Source organism: Pelophylax lessonae, assembly GCF_965119305.1.
Source record: "Pelophylax lessonae genome assembly, chromosome: 7".
Taxonomy (NCBI): Eukaryota; Metazoa; Chordata; class Amphibia; order Anura; family Ranidae; genus Pelophylax; species Pelophylax lessonae.
Genome location: NC_138774.1, coordinates 150975280 through 150998819, shown reverse-complemented (window position 1 = coordinate 150998819; position 23540 = coordinate 150975280). Strand labels below are relative to the sequence as shown.

General features: G+C 49.2%; 1 protein-coding gene across 1 annotated transcript in view; it reads left to right on the top strand.

Moving 5' to 3' along the window:
* Nucleotides 1-19508, top strand: part of LOC309559816 (UDP-N-acetylglucosamine transferase subunit ALG13-like) — a gene marked incomplete at both ends in the record, with an annotated part of 487662 nt that extends 468154 nt beyond the window's left edge. The window contains one exon of the mRNA XM_082263251.1: nucleotides 19234-19508. Within this exon, the coding sequence (XP_082119377.1) occupies nucleotides 19234-19508 (275 nt within the window). The remainder of the gene's footprint in view (nucleotides 1-19233) is intronic.
* Nucleotides 19509-23540: the final 4032 nt, after the last annotated feature.

The following is a 23540-nucleotide window of genomic DNA, read 5'->3' as shown; positions in this document are numbered from 1 at the left end:
GGGCTTAATGGGAAATAATATACTATGAGACTGCTGAACTTTGGTACTAAAATATTATATATTTATATATATATATATATATATATATATATATATATATATATATATATATATATATATATATATGTATGTATATATATATATATATATATATATATAATATATTATAATGTGTGTGCAGACCATCCTCTCACTGATGACCCATAAAAAAGGTGCATCTATTTCACAAGAACTTGAACACTCTGGGTCACTGCTTTACGGGGCTGTAACATGTGTGATGAGATTATAGAAAACCATGAAGTCTTCCTAATTTGAATTTAATTCCTAATTTGTCTTCCTAATTTCCATCCAAAAGCAAATGTTCTAGTGAAAAAACACTTTTTCTCTTACGTCCTCCGACAGTCGCCGCCCACTCATACAGTCATCACCAATGGGGTATTGACTTCCTCTCCATAGGAGTAGCTAGGCATAAGACTTGTTAAAACAAAAGCATTTACATAGACACACCCATGGGGGCTGTCCCACTGGTCCAATACCCCCTGCAATTAACCATCCCAACCCAGTTTCTTCTGCCTAGTCAAGGAGTAGATAGGTTTCCCTGTGCTGGGGCTACAGTCTCAGCCTTCTTCTTCTATTTTATGATTTATTTTCTGCAAATGTCATTTTTTCTTTGCTGTTTATTTTGTCAGCGTTCGTTGGATCTTCGGATGAAGACGGCGTTTGCGCAGCTGGGAATCGGACTGATCGTCCTGGTTCTCCAGGACAGAGGGTCAGATGGAATCCCAGCCCGCCATCGAGCATTTAGCAGGCTATGTGTTCGCCCTGGCCTCGCAAACAGCCCATCTCTGTCCTCAGGGATGCAGCCTGTGAGGTGGCTACCTCACCGGACACATCCACGGTTCATCTGTGCACTACTAGTGTCCTGCGTTTTTGGCTGACGGCACTCCCCTGCCATCTGAGGGTGGGCGGTTTCCCGTTTGATATGAGGCACCCCACGCCATCGGGTACAGGTAAGTACACTCTGTGTGGGGCCTCTGTCTGGGGCTGGCAGTCCTGTGTGTCCCCTATGTCTGTGCGTTTTGGGCTTCCTGATCCCGGTCCCTGCGGGGGTTTTTTCTCTCACAGCCAGCGCTGTGTGGGGTTTTGGGGGATCCCTCTCCTGTGTCACTTTAGGGTGCTTGGAGGTACGGCGACCGCTGCGGGGTTAAAAACCTCCTGTCTGCCATTTTAGGTGTGGGCAGCATGTCTGGCTTCACTATGGGCGCTTATACAGCATAGTATGTAGTGTATTTTGGCGCCTTATGGCGCCATCTTGTGTGTGGCAAACGATCGTTCCGAGCACATGTCGGCGGCCATTTTACCGAAGCCTCCCATTACTCTCTATAGGTAACCATTTTTCCTTAGCCTGCAGCCTTCTGTTCAGTCTCTGGCGGTGACATCACTTCCTTCCTTCACTCAGGAGCGACCGACTGCGGTGGTAACACACTTGTGGGGCTCTGTTCTGCTGTCCTTCTTTTCCTCCCTTGTGCAATCTTCCTGGCTTTCAGTTTGTCCCTGCGGGGGGTCTGTGTTCCACAGTCATTGTAGCGGTGTGCTGCGGGGGTCCGCGGCGCGCTTAAAGGGCCAGTACCTTACAAAAAAAAAACTTTTGCAATGGATCCCAGGACAGCAAATTCCCTCCAGCTTTGGTGGGGGGTTCAAGTTCCTCTGAATCCTCTGCCCTGACAAATTTGGCTGCTGTAGTGGCGACTTGGTGTCCAAAATGGATGTGCTGATGACTGAACGTGCTGCTAGAAAAAGGCCTAGGATTTATTTTTCTTCTGATTCTGAATGTGACATGGTTGCTATAGGTAGTGTGCCCCTTTCAGGGTCTCACTCTTCTCAGGACCCGAAAGAGTTTGAGGGGGAGGCGGAGGTTGCAGGGGTGGATGATTCCCCCCTGGGACGCCCGAACAACATGCAGCTATGGATGAGCTGATTCTTTCCGTTAAAGAAACACTACATTTAGAGGATGAGCCCAATCCTCCGGGCATTGTGTCCTCTTTTAGTACACACAGGATTTGCAAGACGGCGCAGGTTTTTTCCTTGCCCCGCTGAGTTTCATCACACAGTGAATGAGCAATGGCATAGTTGAAACCTTTTAGGCACCGTGAAGGTGTGTTTTAAACTTCTCTACCCTTTTGCGTCTACTACAGTTTTGCGCTGGTGTGTGGCTCCTCAAGTGGATCACACTGTAGCCAGATTGAACAAGGCTACTCTGGTTCCCACCGAAGATTCTCCGATATTTAGGGATCCTATGGATAGGAGACTGGAATCACTTGCCCGCCATATTTACATGGTGGCGGGTTCCATGCGAAGACCTATTTTTGCCTCTGTCATGGTGGCTCAGGCTGTGGCAGATTGGACCAAGGTGCTCAAACGCACCCTCGTGACTGATTCTGCCCCCCCTGCTACCTTGGAGATGGTGGACCAGATTTATCAAGGGGTCATGTATTTGTGCAATGCGGCCTTAAATGAGGCCCCATTAGCTGCGCGCCTGTCCAGTGTCGCAGTGATTAACCGTCGACTGATCTGGTTGACAAGCTGGTCGGCTGACCAAAAATCCAGAAAAAGGGTGGCTGACATTCCCTATGCGGGGTCTCGCCTTTTTGGGGACTCCCTGGATGAATTGGTTAAAGGAGTCACTGGGGGGAAGAGCACTCTGCTTCCCCAGAATCCTATGGGTAAGTTTTTCCGCAGTAAGCGGGGCCCTTCCTTTAAACCAAATCAGGGGGAAACCTTTCAAGGGCCAAAGTGGCCAGAGAAAGCCCTGGGCGGGCAAACCTAAGTCTGGCCACGCCGGAGCGTCAGTCCGCCTCTGCCTGAAGGGGCGTCCTAAACCATTTCAGGGGTGGGGGGGGGGGACGTTTGCGCGGTTTCCTCCAACCTTGGCTGCTCCAAATTCCGGACAGGTGGGTTCAGGAAATCATTTGATCAGGGTACAAGATCGAATTCCTTTCACGACCGGCGGACAGATTCTTTCCCTCAAATCTTCATTTGACCCCAGGGCGGTTACAGGACTTGCATCAAGCGGTGCAGGATCTTCTGGCAAGCGGTGCCACATCAGGACAGATTTCGGGGGTTCTACTCGAATCTGTTAACTGTGCCCAGAAAGGAGGGCAAGGTGCGTCCGATTCTGGACTTGAAGCTCTGAACCGCTTCGTGCGCGTTCGGAAGTTCCGCATGGAATCGCTCCGCTCGGTGGTGGCCTCCCTGAGTCCGGGAGAATTCCTGGCCTCCATCGATCTGAAGGATGTGTATTTACACATCCCCATTTTCGAGGGCCATCAGAGGTACCTCCGATTCGCTATCGCGGAGGAACATTATCAGTTTGTGGCGTTACCTTTCGGTCTCGCTTCGGCTGCAAGGGTCTTTACCAAAGTGTTGGCGCCTGTTCTGGGCCTGTTGCGGGCACAGGGCATTGCGGTCTTGGGTTATCTGGACAATCTCCTGTTAAGATCGAGTGCCAGTCAGAGCCTGCTGCGCGATCTGTCCACTACGGTCCAGACGCTCCAGGAGTTCGGTTTGACCATCAACGTTCAGAAGTCAACCTTGTCTCCATCGGTTCGTCTCCCGTATTTGGGAATGGTTCTGGACTCTGATCAAGCAAAGGTGTTCTTACCGGAGGCCAAGCTCCGGACCCTGCAGTCCGAGGTCGGGTCCCTCAGGGACAACGAATCCTAGTCACTCAGGACCTGTATGAAGTCCCTGGGGTTGATGGTATCGGCCTTCGAGGCGATACCATTTGCACAGTTTCACATGCGATCTCTCCATGCGGAGATCATGGCCAGGTGGGACAGACTACCTCAGTCCTTGGATCTGAGAGTGTCTCTGAGTCGCCGAACCAGAATGGATCTCTTGTGGTGGCTTCAGTCCCCGGCTGTGTCGGAAGGAAAATCCTTCTGGCCGTTACTGTGGACGGTGATTGCCACAGATGCCAGCCTGTCGGGCTGGGGTGGCATCCTGGGCAACCTGTCGCCCCAGGGCACTTGGTCGGAGGAGGAATCCTCCCTTCCGATAAACATATTGGAGTTGAGAGCGATCAGGCTGTGTCTGCTCCATTGGTCGAATCATCTTCAGGGCCGTCCTTTACAGGTGCAGACGGACAATGCCACTGCGGTGGCTTACATCAACCATCAAGGGGGCACCAGGAGTGCCCGGGCGGCCCAGGAGGTGACCAGTATTCTGTCTTGGGCCGAGACTCGTGTCCCAGCGATATCGGCAGTTCACATTCCGGGTGTAGAGAATTGGCAGGCCGATTATCTGAGCCGCCAGACCCTGGACCAGGGGGAATGGTCCCTGCACCCGGAGGCATTTCAAATGCTGTGTGCGAAGTGGGGATCCCCGGATGTGGATCTGTTCGCGTCTCGGCTAAACCACAAGGTGGAAAGGTTCTCGTGGCAAGAACGTGTGATCCTCTGGCAGACGCCTCGGATGCGCTGGTGGTGCCTTGGCATCAGTATCATCTGATATATGCCTTTCCTCCGATTCGGTTGTTGTCCAGGTTCCTTCGCAGGTTGGCCTCGGAACCAACACTGGTGATTCTGGGGGTGCCGGACTGGCCACGCCGGTCCTGGTACGCGGACGTCATTCACCTGGTCGTCGAGCCTCCATGGCGGCTGCCGATGCGAGAAGATCTCCTGTCTCAGGGACCGATCTTCCATCCTGCTTTACAGTTGCTGGCTTTAACGGCATGGCTGTTGAAAGCCAGGTCCTGAGAGACAGGGGTCTCTCCTCAGAGGTCATTCCTACTTTAATCAAGGCTAGAAAAGCCTCGTCTGGTAAGATTTATTACCGTACATGGAAAGCTTATTTTGCCTGGTGTGAGTCCAGGGGTTTCTCTCCTCGTTCATACTCGGTGACGAGAGTGTTGGCTTTCCTCCAGTCTGGTGTGGACCAGCGCCTTGCGTTGGCCACCATTAATGGCCAGGTATCTGCACTGGCTGTTCTTTTCCAGCGCCCTGTGGCGTCTCATTCCTTGATTCGCACCTTTATTCAAGGTGTGCATTACTTGGCCCCTCCTCAAAGGGAGCCCTTACCTCCATGGGACTTGAACTTGGTTCTGTCCGTGTTACAACGTTCCCCGTTTGAAAACATCAGGGAAATTTCGTTACCTCTGCTGTCTAAAAAGGTTGCCTTTCTGGTAGCAATCACTTCTGCTTGCAGAGTGTCGGAGTTGGCGTCGTTGTCTTGCCGCTCCCCTTACCTGGTGGTTCATAGGGATAAGGTGGTCTTGCGACCTAACCCGTCCTTTCTTCCAAAGGTGGTTTCTGATTTTCACCTCAATGAGGACATTGTTTTACCTTCGCTCTGTGCGAATCCTAAGGAGATTGCCTTGCATTCTTTGGATGTTGTCAGGGCGATCAGGGTTTACCTGTCAGGGACTGAATCCTTTCGACAATCGGATTCTCTTTGTCCTTCCTGAGGGACCTCGGAAGGGTATGGCTGCGTCTGCAGCGACCATTGCAAAATGGATCAGACAGACAATTGTTCAGGCCTATTCGTTGACGGAACGGGTACCACCCTTCCCTGTCAAGGTGCACTCTACCAGATTGGTGAGTGCATCCTGGGCTTTCCGGCATCAGGCCTCAGGTGGCCCAGGTGTGCAAGGCTGGGACTTGGTCGTCAGTGCACACCTTTTCCAAATTCTACAAAATTGATGTTCTGGCATCAGCTGATGCCTCCTTTGGCCGCAAAGTTCTCTGTGCGGCAGTACCGTAGGGGGACCCTGGTTTTGTGTGGGTCCCTGGCTGTTGGGGTTGTTTACCCCCTTGGTTATTTGTTTTCCTGGGTTGTTGCTCCTGTTGAGCTTTTTTGTTGCCCAGAAGGTTCCATTGCTGTTCACGTAAGGTTCCTTTCTCGGATGTGGGTACTGCGTTGCCTTTTCTGACGGTTGCGTTTCCCACCCCTCATGTCTACACTGCTTTGGGACATCCCCATTGGTGAAGACTGTATGAGTGGGCGGCGACTGTCGGAGGACGTAAGAGAAAACTGAATTTTTGTAAAATCTTACCGTAAAATTCCTTTCTCTGAGTCCTCCGACAGTCGCCGCCCCCGTCCCTCTTTTGGGGTTCTTATACACTTAACTGCTTGCTACCAAACTGAGTATGGATGGCGAATTGCAGGGGGGTATTGGACCAGTGGGACAGCCCCTATGGGTGTGTCTATGTAAATGCTTTTGTTTTAATAAGTCTTATGCCTAGCTACTCCTATGGAGAGGAAGTCAATACCCCATTGGTGAAGACTGTATGAGTGGGCGGCGACTGTCGGAGGATTTAGAGAAAGGAATTTTACGGTAAGATTTTACAAAAATCCCGTTTTCTCTTTTTCGTTCACTGACGGACACAGCTCCAAGTCTTCTTAGACCCTTGGGCTTATGCTGCTCTCTCTTCAGGAGTAGGACTAGGCGGAAACCATTTTTGCTATGTCCCAGGGGGTATACCATCACTTCCTGCTATAGGACTTCCGTTTTTTTCTGCCTAGTCAGGAGTAAGGATCTTGTTCCCTGCTGGGATCTGTGGTCCTGGCATTTTTTCCTTTTGAATTAAATTTTTTCTTTTCTCTTATTTTCTGTTCCTGTGTGACCAACTATCAACAGCTGGACTGGGCAACGCACTGGATGTCCTAGATCCTTATGGTCTTCCCAATCTGGCCTGCGAGCGTGACCCAACTATTAGCTCCGCCCTAGGCTGGCCGCCACATAGCCCCACTGGACGGGGGCTGGCTGGCGAGTGAAACACCCCGCGAGGTCACATAGGTCCTGGTCACGACTGCAGTCACGATCAGTCGCAGCATACCTTTGGCCGCAGCACCCCCATTACAAGATGGTGCAGTGGACTGCCAGGAGTGGTGCCCGCCTAATGCCAGGTGTGTTGGGTAGTGTCCTCCTCTCTTTTTTTCTGGGAATTGCTGGGGTGGTTGGAGGCCCTCCCTGGGGATGGTAAGCCCCCCGTGTCACTCCCCCTCAACTTTTCCCCCTCTCCCTAGCGGGGTTTCCCCTGCATTGGTCGTCTGGTGTTTTTTGGGGTAGGGGGCTTTATTGGTGCTGGGCTGGAGGGTGGTGGGAGTGTGCCGCTGGCGGCCCCCCCTTTAGTGGTGCCTGCTCTTTTTGCACTGTGGGAGGGGGGGGGGGGGTCCTGGGGGCATCCCCCCTGGTGGACTATTACTTCCCTGGGGTCCCGGGTTCCGCATGGCGCTACCCTTTTTCCGTTGGATGTTTTCCCTAGCCTCGGCAGCGATGTTTGTGTAGTTCAGCAGCCATGTTTTGGGTTTCCCTTTGTAATCTATAGTGGCGGCAATTTTCTTGTAGTGCAGTGCTGTGCAGCGTAGGTCTCTAGTGTCAGTGTCGGCGCTTCCTTTCCCTTTTTAATCGCAGTGTGGCAAGCTGTTTGGCACTCTCCAGCTTTGGTGGTGAGTCTCTGTGGGTATACAGCGTCGTGGGTGTGCTGGTACTTGGGATTGTCCGAGCAGTGTGTGGGGTTTTTTTTTTTTTTTTCAAAAAATAAAAAATAAAACACTTTTTCTTTTGTGCACAGTGCAGCTTGGATTTAACCATGGCGGCCCTGGAGCGTGTATCACCACTTGACCCATTCCTTTAAACTGCGGGACCCTCTGGGTCTCAGTCTGCCCTGGTGGCCATGACAGCGGCCCTGCAGTCACTTGTGTCAAAGGTTGATATGGCCCCTTCACCTGTATCCTCTGACTACTCAGAGTCTGAGGTTGATTTTCCTGCCGCAAACGCAAGTCAGCCCACTGGGTCTGTGTCCATACATCCTGAGTGCTCTAACCGTGAGGAGGAATCCTCCTCCTCTGCAGCCACGCATGAAAAAGCACTGGTGGAGGTTGAAAGACTCCGCTAATGCTGAGTCAGCGACACTGGTGCAGTTTGGCACCCGCAGATCTTCCAAGGTGACTAAGGTGTTCCCCTTTCCTGCCTATTTTGACGAGATTGTCACTAGTCAGTGGGGTTCCCCGAAACGCATGGTTGGAATACCTAAGTGTTTCGCTAGGAGATATCCCCTTGAGGAGTCTCTCCTGAAGAAACTTAGTTTCACCGTCGGTGGATTCTCAGGTTTCCAGGCTAAATAAGGCCACACTTTTGCCGGTGGAGGATTCTCTATTCATTAAGGATCCCATGGACAAGAGAGCTGAGGCTCTGGTCTGTTACCTTTTCACTGTGGCAGGTTCATTGTTGAGGCCGGTGTTGCCATCACCTTGGTATCCCGGACCTTAACAGAATGGGCAAATTTTACACCAGGATCTGGAAGGAGGTCAACACCTTCCTGAGCTGGCGGATCAGTTGAGGGCGCTACAGTTCATTTGTGATGTATCTTTGAATCCAGACCCCTTGGCTGGCAGAGTTTCTGTAACAGCGGTGGTCCTTCGCCGCATGATTTGGTTGAAGTACTGGCCTAAAAAGGTGCTGACTGATCTACCTTTTGAGGGTGACTGGTTGTTTGGTGCCTCTATGGAGGAGATCATTATGGGCCTTACGGGAGGTAAGAGTACCTTACTTCCGCAGGTTGCTAGGGGCAAGGAAACTCGTCGCCCTTTCATCCGACTGGATCGCAGGAAAAGGGGTTAAGATCCACCCATAATTTCACGGGTGGCTCCAAGAGACCCTGGAATGGTAAGTCAAAAGCGAGCCCTGTTGGTTCCGCAGACTAGTCTTCCTCAGCCTGAAGGGGCACCCTCGCTGTATCTGGGGTGGGGGGGGTCTGTCTTTAATTTCTTTCTGAACCCGTGGACCCTGTTTATTCAGGACAAATGGGTCCACAAGTTGGTTTGGTTTTAAGATAGAGTTTCAGTCCTTGCCTCAGGCCAAGGTTCTTTCCTTCCCACTTACACCTGCCTCACGATCGGCTGCAGGGCCTCTACGGGGCAGTGCAGGATTTGTTAGCACAAGAAGTCATTGCACCGGTTCCAGAGTCAGAACCTTTTGAAGGTTTTTATTCAAATCTGTTTACCATTCCCAAGAAGGAAGGCATGGTCCGCCCGATCTTGGACCTCAAGACTCTAAACCACTTTGTGCGGGTTCAGGAGTTTCGGATGGAGTCCATTCACAGGGTAGTGGCATTCCTTCATCAGGGGGATCTTTTGGCCTCCATCATTATCAAGGACGCTTACCTTCATATTCCAATATGTCGGGAACCAGTGTTTCTCTTACGTCCTCCGACAGTCGCCGCCTCTTCATATTCGTCACATATGGGGTATTAGACTTTGCTCCGAAGGAGTAGCTAGGCAACAGAATATGTTAACATTAAAGCTTTTAACATATCCCACCCTCAAGGGGTGGTCCCCTCAGTCAATACCCTCCTACTTCCTGCAACCATATCTCTCAAATATGAATTTTATTCAGGATTTTCCAACAATGCATACATGTAACATTTCAGCATAAAAAGCCATCTCTATTGCAATAATTATCATTACTTACTTTTTTTATATCTTATTTATCCTATAATCTATAAAAATAATATTTTTGCCCACTTTTTTTCCCCTTTCCCGTCCCACCCAAAAAACACAAAAAAAAAAAAAAAATTCTGAACCCCTATGAACCACGGCTGTCGATTAGAAGTCATCTTCTCCTCAGATCTATTCCTCCTAACTTATCCTATAACATATTATTACCCTCTTCAGAAACCATAAAGTGGTTCCATGGATCCCAAATTTTTTTGTATTTCTCCTGTCTATTTTGTGAAAAAGCAATTAACTCTTCCATTCTTCTCATTTCTTCTACTCTATTTATCCATTCTGCTAATGCGGGTGGTTGTGTTTTCTTCCAGTTGCCTGGAATGCATGCTTTAGCCGCATTAACCAGGAAGGGGATGATAGAACTTTCATATCTCTTTACCGGTATATCTGATAGATGTAGCAAAAAAAAACCCGGGTCCTCCTCCTCCACTTTATGTTCCGTGAATTTCTGTATAATATTCCTGACTCCCTGCAACCATATCTCAGTTTCAATGTCTAGCTTGTCAGGAGTGGCTGGCTCTCTCTGTGCTGGGGCTTTGTGCCCCAGACTCTTTCTTCTTTTTTGATTTTTTGTTTGAGTTTTCTCTCTACCTTTGCTTAGCTGTTCTTTTTGTCAGCATTAGTTAGTTCTTCTGATGAAGAGGATCATGCAGGCTGGGTCTCGGGCTGATCCCCCTGGTCGCAGGTCGTGGGTCAGTGGCTTCCCAGCCTGCCATCGAGCGTTCAGCCAGGTAACGCTCCTGGCACAGTGAACGACCCATCCCTGTTTGGTGCAGGGATGATTGGTGAGGTGGCTACCTCACTGGACGCTGTGCGGTTTCTTAACCCCCATTTTGTGCGTCTTGTATGCGACTCTCCCTGCCTCATGTGCAGCGGCTTGTTCGCCTGTGCGGGTCCCCCACGCCATTGTGAGGTAAGTGTATCTATGTGGGGACCTGTCTGTCTGGGGGGGGTGTCAGTCTGGGACTGTGTAACCTGCCTCTGTTCTCACTGTTTGTCTCCCTATCACTCTGCTGCATGCTGTGGGCTGCAAGGGGGGGGGGGGAGCTGTGTGACACTATGTGTGTCAGCTTTGTCAGTGTGAGAAGCTGTGTGCTGTGGGGCATGTTTTGTGGCATGTTTGGGCACTATACAGCGATCGCTGCGGCGATCTACCATGTTTTTTATATATGGAAAAATGTGTGCATTACTGTACTGTGGAGCGGCGGTTTCGGCGCCAAACGGCGCCATTTTGCCTACACTCGCTCCGGCCGCATGTTCTACATGCATGGCGGCCATTTTCTTGTAGCCTCCCATAGGCTTTAATAGAGCACCCTGGTCTCATCACTTCCTCTTCTCCTGGGTACACCAATCGAGGCAGCAGCAGCGGCGAGGGTCTCCTCAGGTTATATCCTTCTTATCCATTGCCTGTGTCAGTTTTATTGTCCCTGTGGGGGTCTCATTGTGCTTGTGTGTGGTGCGGTGGGCTGCGCTCGCCGCACTTGTTAAAGGGGCAGCTAACCCTTTATTATCCGGCATTTGATATTGGGGCAATGGATTCTTAGGAGGGCAAATTTCCTGCCACCTTGGTGGAAAGCCAGGGGACCGCTGTTTCCCCCCCAGGGGGGGATTTAGCCACTATTGTGGCTGGCCTTGCTGCTCAGGTGCAGATGCTGGTGGCTGCTCAATCTACTAAGAGACCCAGAGTTTCTCTTTCCTCTGATTCTGAGGGTGAAGGTGATGGGGCTGTTATGGCGGGGGTCTCCTTATCGGGGTCCCGCTCCTCCCTGGATCTAGTGGGGTCCGAGGTGGAGGCTGAAGTTGAAGGGGTTGATAATTCTCCCCCTGGCTCGCCTGAAGAGCTTGCAATCATGGATGAATTGATTGCTTCCATAAAACAAACGCTGCGTTTGCAGGATGAAGTGTGTCCCCCCGCTGCCTTGGCGGCTTATGGGACGCAGAGAAAACGCAGGACGCCGCAGGTTTTTCCCTGCAATGATGATTTTCAGCGCGCTGTTAAGGAACAATGGCGCAATCTACGCAAACCTTTTGCTGTGCCAAGTAGGTTCAAGCTGCGTTATCCTTTCTCGCCTTCCACTGATGAACGGTGGTGTGTGCCACCCCCGGTGGATCACGCAATTGCGGTTTTAAACAAATCCACTGCGATTCCTGCAGAGGATTCCCCAGTGTTCCGTGATGCCACGGATAGGAGATTGGAGTCTCTTGCCCGTCATACTTACTCTGTTACGGGTTCTATGCTTAAGGCTCTGTTTGCCTCTCTCATGGTGGCCCAGGCTGTCGCAAGTTGGACGCAGATGCTTAGGCGCGTCCTAGTGGCCGATTCGGCCTCGCCGGCGACCCTGGATATGGTGGATCAAATCCACCAGGGTGTCATGTATCTGTGTGATGCGGACTTGGACTTAGTCCCGTTGGCTGCACGTGTGCACAGCGTGGCGGTGTTGTCTCGCCGCCTGGTTTGGTTGAAATGTTGGTCAGTGGACCAATCTTCACGTAAGACCTTAGCCAATCTGCCTTATGATGGGTCTCGCCTTTTTGGGGAGTCCTTGGATGTGTTGATTAAGGGGATCACCGGAGGTAAGAGCACTCTCTTGCCCCATTTCCCCAAGGCTAAGGGGGCTTCTGGGAAGAAGCATGCTAATTTTCGGCCCCCTCAGGGGTCCTTTCGTGCCTTTCGGTCGCACTACAAGGGCAAACCGTTCAAAGGTCGAGGCTCTCAAAAGAAGCCCTGGTCTGGGAAACAGAAGTCCGGTCAGTCCGGATCCGCAGCCCATAACAGTGCGGCCTGAAGGGGCGCCCTCACCCAGTTTTGGGGTGGGGGGACGCTTGCTCGGTTTTCTTCAACCCTGGTTGGCCCGCGTGCGGGACAGATGGGTTCAGGAGATCGTTCGATCTGGTTACAAGATCGAGTTTCTCTCTCGGCCGGAGAGCAGATTTTTTCCCTCAAATCTTCAACTGTCTCCAGAGCGTTTACGGGACCTGAGGGCTCAGGGAGTGGTGGTTCCGGTGCCTCATCGGGACAGATTTCGGGGGTTTTATTCCAATCTGTTCACCGTGCCCAGGAAGGAGGGCAAGGTTCGTCCAATTCTGGACTTGAAGGCTCTGAACCGCTCTGTGCGGGTTCGCAAGTTCCGCATGGAATCCCTGCGGTCGGTGGTGGCTGCCCTGGTTCCGGGGGAATTCATGGCCTCCATCGATTTGAAGGATGCGTATCTTCACATCCCCATTTTCGAGGGTCACCAGAGGTACCTTCGATTCGCCATTGCGGAGGATCACTACCAGTTCGTGGCGTTGCCTTTTGGTCTCGCCTCGGCTCCGCGGGTTTTCACCAAGGTGCTTGCACCGGTTCTGGCATTATTGAGAGCCCAGGGCATTTCTGTCCTGGGGTATCTGGACGACATTCTGGTTCGGTCTGCGACCAGCCAGGGTCTGGAGAAGGACCTGTCTGTCACGATGCAAACTCTGCAGGAGTTTGGTTGGACAATAAATTTTCCAAAGTCGACACTGAGTCCGTCGGTTCGTCTTCCCTACCTGAGAATGATCCTAGACTCGGTGCAGGCGAAGGTCTTCCTGCTGGAAGACAAACTCAGAACTCTTCAGGAGGAAGTCAGGTCCCTCAGGGACGTTCCGCACTCGTCTCTGCGGACGTGCATGAGATGTCTGGGATTGATGGTCTCGGCCTTCGAGGCGATTCCCTTCGCCCAGTTTCACACGCGGGGTCTCCAAGCGGAGATCCTGTCCATGTGGGACGGGCGACCTCAATCTCTGGATCTTCAAATCTTGTTGAGTCATCGCACCAGAAGAGACCTTCTGTGGTGGCTCCAGTCCCCGATGGTGTCCGGGGGCAAGTCGTTTCGTCCTATCTTGTGGACGGTAATCACCACGGATGCCAGCCTGTCGGGCTGGGGTGGTGTTCTGGGCGTTCTGTCCGCCCAGGGAACTTGGTCGGAGGGGGAGTCCTCCCTTCCGATCAACATTCTGGAATTGCGCGCGATAAATCTCTGTCTTCATCGCTGGACGGACCGGCTGCAGGGCTGCCCGGTTCGGGTGTAGACGGACAATGCCACGGCGGTGGCCTACATCAACCACCAAGGGGGCACCAGGAGTGCCCGAGCGGCTCGAGAAGTGGCCGACATTCTGTCTTGGGCCGAGACTCATGTCCCGGCGATAACGGCGGTGCACATTCCGGGGGTGGAGAACTGGCAGGCGGACTATCTGAGTCGCCAGACCCTGGATCAGGGGGAATGGTCTCTCCACCCGGCTGTCTTCCAGATGTTGTGCGCGAAGTGGGGTCTTCCAGATGTGGACCTGTTCGTGTCTCGTCTCAACAACAAGGTGAGAAGGTTCGTGGCAAGGACGCGCGACCCTCGGGCAGACGCGTCGGACGCGTTAGTGGCCCCGTGGCATCAGTACAAGCTGATGTACGCGTTTCCACCGATTCAGTTGCTGTCCAGGTTCCTTCACAGGTTACACTCGGAACGCAGCACGGTGATTCTTGTGGCACCGGACTGGCCTCGCCGGTCCTGGTACGCAGACCTCGTGAATCTGGCGGTCGACGCCCCGTGGCGTCTGCCTCTTCGAGACGATCTCCTGTCTCAAGGGCCGATATACCATCCTGCTTTACAGTCGCTGGCTTTGACGGCCTGGCTGTTGAGACCGAGGTCCTGAAGGAGAAAGGTCTCTCCCCAGAGGTCGTTCATACCTTGATCAACGCGAGGAAGTCTTCCTCGGGGAAGGTTTACTACCGTACTTGGAAGGCCTATTTTGCCTGGTGTGAGTCCAGGGGGTTTTCACCCCGCACGTACTCGGTTTCCCGAGTGCTGTCCTTCCTTCAAACAGGTGTCGATCAGCGTTTGGCGCTGGCTACGATAAAGGGTCAGGTGTCTGCGCCGTTCTGTTTCAACGTCCCGTGGCTTCCAACTCCTTGGTTGGCACTTTTGTTCAGGGAGTGCGGCATCTGGTTCCTCCTAGGAGGGATCCTCTGCCCCCTTGGGACTTGAATCTCGTTCTATCTGTGTTACAACGTGCTCCTTTTGAACAGATCAGGGAGATCTCGTTGTCTATGTTGTCCAAAAAGGTCGCCTTTTTGGTTGCGATCACTTCGGCTCGCAGAGTGTCGGAGCTGGCGGCTTTGTCCTGCAAGTCTCCGTATCTGGTTGTTCATTTGGATAAGGTGGTCTTGCGACCTAACCCTTCTTTTCTTCCGAAGTGAGTTTCGGAATTCCATCTTAATGAGGATATTGTCTTGCCTTCGCTGTGCGCGAAGCCTAAACATCCAAAGGAGGTGAGACTACATTCTTTGGATGTTGTTCGGGCGATAAGGGTTTACCTTAAATCGACTGAGTCTTTTCGAAAGACGGACTCCTTGTTTGTTCTTCCAGAGGGTCCTCGGAAGGGCATGGCGGCCTCGGCCTCTACCATCGCCAAATGGATCAGGCAGACCATTGAACAGGCGTATGCCTTGCAGGGGAAGGTTCCCCCTGTGCCTGTGAAGGCGCACTCTACTAGATCTCGGAGTACGTCTTGGGCCTGTCGTCATGGGGCTTCTGTAGCCCAGGTGTGTAAGGCGGCGACCTGGTCGACCGTACACACTTTCACAAAATTCTACAAAGTAGATGTTCAGGCATCGGCAGATGCTTCTTTTGGCCGCAAGGTTCTTAGTGCGGCAATTCCCTAGGGTCCCTTGTTGGGGACCTCTGGCTGTTGGGATGAGTTTTTTATCCCCTGGTTCTTTGTCTTTTCCTGGGTTGTTGCTCCTGTTGAGCAATTATTTTTCCTGTAGCCCAGCTGGTTTCCTTCCTTTGGTAAGGTTCCTTTCTTTGATGCGGAGACTGCGTTGCCTTTCGGCGCGGATGCGTTTCCCACCCCTCATGTTTGCACTGCTTTGGGACGTCCCCATATGTGACGAATATGAAGAGGCGGCGACTGTCGGAGGACGTAAGAGAAAACGGAATTTTTGTAAAATCTTACCTGTAAAATTCCTTTCTCTGAGTCCTCCGACAGTCGCCGCCCCCGCCCCTCTTTTGGGGTTTGGTTGTATACTCTACTGCTATTCCACTGAAACTGAGATATGGTTGCAGGAAGTAGGAGGGTATTGACTGAGGGGACCACCCCTTGAGGGTGGGATATGTTAAAAGCTTTAATGTTAACATATTCTGTTGCCTAGCTACTCCTTCGGAGCAAAGTCTAATACCCCATATGTGACGAATATGAAGAGGCGGCGACTGTCGGAGGACTCAGAGAAAGGAATTTTACAGGTAAGATTTTACAAAAATTCTGTTTTTTCTTCCCTTTGCTGTGGGCAAGGAGCACTATCAATTCTTGGCGTTATCCTGTGGTCTCCCTTCAGCTCCTCGGGTGTTTACAAAAGTGGTGGCCCCGGTTTTGCCTTGCTTCGGGAGAAGGGGATCGTGGTACTAGGCTACCTAGATGATCTGCTTCTGCGTGCAGTCTTCATCAGCTCTAGAAGTTGATTTGGACATTACTGTGCAAACTCTATAAGAATTCGGATCGACGTTGAATTTTCAGAAATCGGCTCCGACTCTGTCCACCTGACTGGACTAATTGGGTCTGACGCTGTATTCCTCCTCGTCCTAGGTGTTTCTTCCACCAGCGAAGCTACTGAAGTTGCAGGATGCAATTCGGCTCCTGTTGTCAAATGGTCGGTCAGAACTTGTATGCAAGTGCTGGGTCTGATGGTCTCCACCTTCAAGGTGGTTCGGTTTGCTTAGTTCCATACCAAACCTCTGCAAAGTGAGATTCTTGCTAAATAGAACAAGGACCCGCAGTCACTGCGCAATCTAATCTGGTTGAGCTGGGGTACGAGCGGGTCTCTGATATAGTGGCTCTTCAGCGCTTCATCTGGAAAAGTATTTTCTTCCCCTGTATTGGACAGTACTTTCCACAGATGCCAGTCCGTCTGGGTGGGGAGACGTCTTGGGAGTAAACTCGACTCAAGGTGTTGGGACCCGAGAGGAGTCCAGTCTGCCGCTCAACATCCTGGAGATTTGGGTGATCAGGTTCCATTCGGAGGTGTTTCATCAACTGTGTATTCGGTGGGAGACTCCCGATGGGGTCCTGTTGGCCTCCCGTCTCAACAGGAAGGTGCAAAGATTTGTGTCAAGGTCTGGGGATCCTCTGGTCCACGCTGCAGATGCCCTGGTGGCCCCCTGGGGTCAGTATCAGACGATTTAAGCTTTTCCTCCAATACAACTTCTGTCAAAATGCTATGCAGAGTCGAGGTGGAAGTGATTCCAGTCATTCTGGTGGTGCCAGACTGGCCTTGCCAGTCTTGGAACGCAGGCCTGGTAAGGCTGGTAGTAGACGTTCCTTGGAAGTCAGTAATTTCTTCTCTGTTAAAAGCTAGGAAATCTACTTCTAGGAAGGTTTATCATCCAGTTTGGAAGGCAAACATTACTTGGTGTGAGTCTCGGGGGGGGGGGGGGGGGGGGGTTTCTCCCCATTCCTTTTTCTGTGTCTCGCCTTTTGGCTCTGGGCACTATCAAGGGCCGGATTTCCGCCTTTGCTGTATTTTTACAAAGTCCATTGGTGACAAAGTCCTTTGTTCACACTTTTTTGCAGGGGATTTGCCATCTGGCTCTTCCGGTGCGATCCCTGGCACCTCCCTGGGATCTCAACTTGGTACTGTCGGTACTTCAAAAGCCAGCCTTCTTTTGAAAATGTTTGTAAACTTCCTCTGCTCACTCTGTCGCTGAAGGTGGCATTTATTACTTCTGCGCTTAGGGTGTCGTAGTTGCCTGGTTGTCCTGTCGGTCGCCTTACCTGGTGGTTCACAGGGACAAAGTGGTGATCCGACTCTGTTAGGTGTTCCTTCCTAAGGTTGTCTCTGGGTTTCATTTGAATGAAGATATTGTGTTGCCGTCCTTATGTCCTAAGTGAAACACCCTAAAGAAATTTCTCTACACTCCCTGGAATGTAGTTCAGGCAATTAGGGTGTACCTGGCGGCGATTGAGTCGATTCAGAATTCCGATTATTTGTTCTTACAAGGTCCATCCGTAAGGAGCAGGCCACATCTGCTGCGACCATTTCCAGATAGATCAGGCAGACCGTGATGCAGGCCTATTCTATTAAGGGTCAGGTTTCTCTTTTCCCTGTCGAGGCGCATTCTACGAGGGCGTTTAGTGCCTCCTGGGCCTTCCGTCATCAGGGGTCAGTGGTTCAGGTGTGCAAGGTGGCTACGTGGTCGTCTGTACACACATTCACAATGTTTTTTTTGTAAGGTGGATGTACTTGCATCTTCAGATGCTGCGTTCATAGTTGCATAGTTAGTCAGGTTGAAAAAAGACACAAGTCCATCGGGTTCAACCATAAAAAAAAAAAAAAACAGTATTGAAAACCCTACCATACAATCCCATATACACAATCCTATACCCGCTGTTGATCCAGAGGAAGGCGAAAACAAAAAGTTTTGCAGGCTGCGGTTTGAGGCTCCTGCCTCTTGAGGATGTATTATTTCCTGGTGGTGAGCTCCAGATGTTCCTTGTTGAGCTCCTGTTTTACCTGGTTGGCTATGTTTAGCCCTTGTTGGGAATTATATATATTGCTGTGTTTTTCCCACTCCTCATATTGACACTGCTTTGGGACGTCCCAAGGGTCTAAGAACACATGGAGCTGTGTCCGTCAGTGAATGAAAGAGAACTGGATTTTTGTCTTATCATAAAATCCTCATCTCTGAGGTTCACTGATGGACGCGGCACCCTCCCCCCCCCCCCCCCCCATCCTGTTGGGTTGAGTTATGTATTCTTCTGGCCCTGCTTGTTACAAATTGAAGTCCTATAGCAGGAAGCGATGGTGTATACCCCCTGGGACTGCCTTAGGGGCGTAGCCAAAATTGTTTCCGCCTGGTCCTACTCCTGAAGAGAGAGCAGTAAAAAGCCCAAGGGTCTAGGAAGACATGGAGCTGTGTCCGTTAGTGAACCTCAAAGGAAAGGATTTTACAGTAAGACAAAAATTCGGTTTTTTGTTTTCCTTTCAATAAAAATTGTGTAGAGTTTTCCAGATGTACGGATATTTGATCAAAATGCATTTGATTTATGCAGGTAGCAATAGCACTGGGCACTGTGTAGCCAGACAGCCTTAAAGTGGATGTAAACCTGATTCATTAAATTTGACCTTTTGATCAAATATAACTGTAGTGTTTACCAATCTCTCTTCAAAGCCCTAAGTCCCGTAGCTTTCTCCTGCCCCATTCTTCAGTTATCAGCATGATCCCTTCTGCCAAGTTCTCCGTCAACTGAGAGAAATCCAGGCTGAATTTTTTTCGAGGTGGGTGCTATAAATATATTGGCAGAGAGCTGGCCTATTCACAGCACAGTTCTTTCTTCCTCTGCCTGTGTGGAGAAGGGGGTGTGTGCCTTTCCTCCAATCCGCTATCTCAGTGTATGGCCAAACTTCCCTCCCACAGGTGAATCAGGAAGAGAAAATTCTAACAGGATGTGCACTTTCTAAACAGTCTAGAAAGCTGAAGATAGCAGATATACAAGTAAAACTTATGTAGGAGGATTTGTTTAATCTCTGTGTATCATCTGAGGCTGTTCACTTCACTGGATATGTGTGAGGGTTTACATTCACTTTAAGCCTCCTAGCAGATGCATGAAACACTGTGTGGCTACAGTTGTAATCTTACAGCTTTATTTCTTATATAATAAGCCTGGCAGTATCCTTATCCTGCCCCAAAAAAAAATGTATCTATTTGTATCTTGCAGGACAATTTCCTAATGTGGACTCTCTGCCTCCTCCACCTGGACCAGTATATTACCCTTTTATGCCGGATCCATATAGCCAGCCTCCTTTACCTGGTTTTGACTCATGTGTGCCTTTTGTGCCTACATATCACTATGTAGGACCATGGCATCCTCTAAGCCCACCTTATAGCAGTTCCCCTCGGATACATAATACAGTAAACCCTGGTCATATTCACCAAGTAAGCTACCTGACTGCACCAACTCCGCCTGCTCACTTCGTTCCTCAAACAATATGAGGAATAATGGATATGTCATGGGTATGTATGGATTTGTTTTGCACTTTACAGATTGCTCTAGTAAAGAAGATGCTAAATACATTTCTGCATTGCCTATAATTAAGCAACTTAGAGTTATTTTGCTGCCTACAGAAAAATGGACACTAGGCACATAGAAAACTGAAGGCCAGCCCCCTTAAGGCTATGGCCCCTCTCACCTCGCACCTGCTCAGTTATTGCTTAGTGCAGGCCTATGAGGTAATAAATTACCAATTTTTCCATTTTTTTTTTAATTAAAGTTGCTTCACTTTGGCAGTGTGTTTTCTTTTGTTCTGAGGCCTGTCATTTTTGTACCACAGTGACAAATACTGTCAACATGTCTGCTTTTGTAGATGCTCATTTTTTGGGAAGGTTCTGCAAGTGGCTACATTAATGCCTTTTTTTTTTTTTCTGCCTGTATTTGTTTGATGTGCCCGACCCTTAGTTTGGATATCAAGCTGTGTTCTCCTTAATGGGCAATATAGCAGGATTTTTCTTTTCATTAATTTTTATTCAAGTATTTTTGAATAATACAAAACAAATTGTAAAGCAGTCCCATAATACAAATTACAACAGTTACCAAAGGAATAACAATACAAAAAATACAATACAAAAATACAAAAAAAAATAAAAAATACATTGAGTTTGAATCTGAACATTTCAAAGGCGATAACACTTAGGAATGCTTTTATTGGCAATAAGATATAAAGGGGTTCGGCAAAAATAAAAGTAGAGCCATAAGAGACAAGAAGAGGAAGAGAAAGGACAATGTCTGACCAGTACCTAAGTGAAAAGATAAATATTCGGAGAGAGACTGTTGCGTCTTTTACCAAGTTTTCCATATATTCCATTGTGATTCAGATTTTTCTATGACTACTTTTGCTAGCTTGTAAGGATTCATATAGATGGTGTGTTTGTACAATTTCAAGAGCCTCTGAAAGGTTTGGCACTTTATCGGATTTCCAGCTTCTCCTTATGAGTGATCTAGCTGCTAACAAAATGTAACCACAATACGATAGGAGGGGGAATTATCGATAGTGAAGTTCAGAATTGCCATTTTGGGTTTCGGTGAAGTAAGTATTCCAGTGACACTGAAAATGCATTGAAAGACGCTTTTCCAGAAACTAGTGAGATGCTTGCAAGGCCAAAACATGTGCATAATGTTACCTACTGCTCTACAGCCTCTCCAACACAACAGGAAGTCTGTGAGAATGTGGACATTTTAAAAGGTGTAAGGTGCCATCTTAAAGCTATTTTTTGTGAAAGTTCCCAGTGGGACACACATCTAGAGGCCTTGTAGACTACTTTGTATGCGTATTTCCACTGGGAATCTGTGTATATATTACCAAGATCAGCTTCCCACTTTTGGAAGGGAGATGTTTTGGTTAGGAAAAGTTTGTTTTGAAGTATATTATAAAAAAGAGAAATACCTTTTTACAGAGTGGGTGGAAGTGAAGAATTGCCATACTGGTTCCTGGAGGTATATATGGTGGGTCTTCAAGGATTTTGGAAAGTGGGATATTTGTAAAAATTTGTAATATTCCTTAGTTGGGAGCTTTGAATTCATCCCCAAGCGTGTCAAAATTTTTGAGAGTATCGTTATATAAATCATCTATCTAGATAATACCTCTAGTGTAAAAAAACAAGTAAACTCTCCTGCGCTCAAGTGCTGTGTTCAAGGGACGGCTATATTGCTGGCATCTAGGATCTTGCTGCCCTCTCAGGACTTTTGGTATCCATATGGGCTGAAAACATAGAAAACAAGAGAAGGGTGCACCGACCTAGTACAATATCACAAGATATTTATTGGAAAATAAAAACATGCCATACATTGCTCAAACATGCTCAAACGTATGCTGAAAGTAAGCATAAAAGAAGATTCCTTTTGCAATCAGGAGACCTCCAAAACAAAGAAGCTTTTTGGTAAAGCAGGAGGGCTGGAAAGCATCCGTGGTGATGGGGTTGACGTGTTTCAAGGGAGAACCCTCTTCATCAGAGCCATGGCAGAGAGATGGTTTGATTGGTTTGCGCATGTCAAGATATGTCATTTTTATTTTATTTTTTACTAGTAATGGCGGTGAGCTGCAATTTTTAGTGGGACTGCGACATTGCGGCTGACAGATCGCACCCTTAACTGACATTTTTGACCCTTTTGGGGGGACCAGTGACATTACTACTACATTACTACAGTAATCGGTGCTAAAAATATGCACCGTTCTTGTAATAAGGACATTGGCAGGGAAGGGGTTAACCTAGTGGGTGATCAAAGGGTTAAATGTGAGCCTAAGGGAGTGTTTACGAACTGTGGCGGGAGGGGCTTGTGAAATGACCATAGAGACCTGTGATCCTATATAGAAGGATCACCGGCGCTCTGTGATCATTTCAGAGAGAACAGCACTCAGCTGTGTTTACAACAGCTGACCATCATCCTCTCTCAGCAGGGAGTGATCGCAGGTGCCTGGCAGCAATCGCAGCCGCCAGTCCCGTATTTTGGCATCCCCGCTGCCTAGTGGGGAAGGGAGCGCGCTGCCGGCTTGCCCCCCCAGCACCAAGCACGTGACCGACGTAGGGCTACGTCGGTTCGCACAGTAGGGCCAGCCTGCCACAGTGCAGCAGGTGGTCCGGAAGCTGTTAACCTGAGTAAGTAAAGAGACACAGTAGTAATCGTAAAGATCCGTCATCCCCATGCCCCCCCCCCCTTCCCACCGATCGATGTTTAATCAGTTAGGACTTGGGACTTCTGGGACATCCAGAACGCCAGATGAATTGTTTAAGAATGGAGTTTAGAGCTTTTAAGTGGGTATTCTTCAAGGGAATGGGGAGTGTTTTGAAAAATGTATAATATTTGAGGGAGAAGGAGCATTTTAAAGGAGGCTAAACGCCCAGACCAGGAGAGTTCTGTTTTGGCCAAGTGCTTCGTCTCTTTAGAAATTTTCTCTATTAGTGGGTTTTAGTTAGCGTCTGCAAGTTGCAGTGGGTCTGACGTTATTTGCAGTCCAAGGTATGGTATATTTGATCGACTCTGTGTAGGGAAATGAGGACTGTAGTCTAGATTGGAGAGTGGGAGATCTACCCAAACCTAATATAAGCGATTTGGTGAAATTCCCTTTATAGTAAGATACTTTACTAAAAGTCTTAATAATTTCATGGGTATGTTGTAGCAAAATGGTGGGCGTATTAAAAAAATAGAATAATATCGTCAGCAAAAAGGATATTATGACATCTGTTTTGGTGCAAGAATCCTGATATGTGATGGTGTGTTCTTACTGCTTCAGCTAAGAATTCTATTAAGAGGTTAAAGATTGAGGAAGATAGGGGGCATCCTTGTCTAGTTCCATTGCTTAATGGAAAGGGCCAAGATAAGATATTTGATGTGCATTCTTGCGCACATGGGGAGGAGTATAAGGCTAGGATTGCGGATAGGATGGGTCCAGTAAATCCAAATTTGTTGAGAGTTTGTATCATATATCCCCAATGTATCCTGTCATAGGCCTTCTTTCGCATCCAGGGATAGGGGCAGAGAAGGGAAGGGACCCAACAGCTTTTAGCATAGTGTATGATGGTAATGACCCTTCTTGGGGCGTCTGACGCCTGTCTGCCTGCAGTGAACCCTGTTTGATCGGGCTTGAACAAAGATAGAAGTTTAGGAAGAAGTCTAGAGGCCAGAGTCTTAGCATAGATCTTTACATCTGTGTTTAAAAGTGAAATAGGTTGAAAGTTAGGTGGAGAGGTGGGTTGTTTGCCTGGGTTTGGAAAGGTAACTACATATGCTTTCAACATTTCAGGACTGAAAGAGGCAGAGGACATTGCTTCAGAATAGACCAATGTCAATGTTGTAGACAGGGTGTTATAAAAAAATTTGTAGTGGTCATGAATTAATCCGTCCAGGCAGGTTGATTTGCCAGACGGTAGCATTTTAATTTCTCTTTCTATTTCTGACTTTGTGATGGGCATATTGAGGGCCGATAATTGTGTTTATGATGATGAGGGGGGATTAACCTCCCTGGCGGTCTG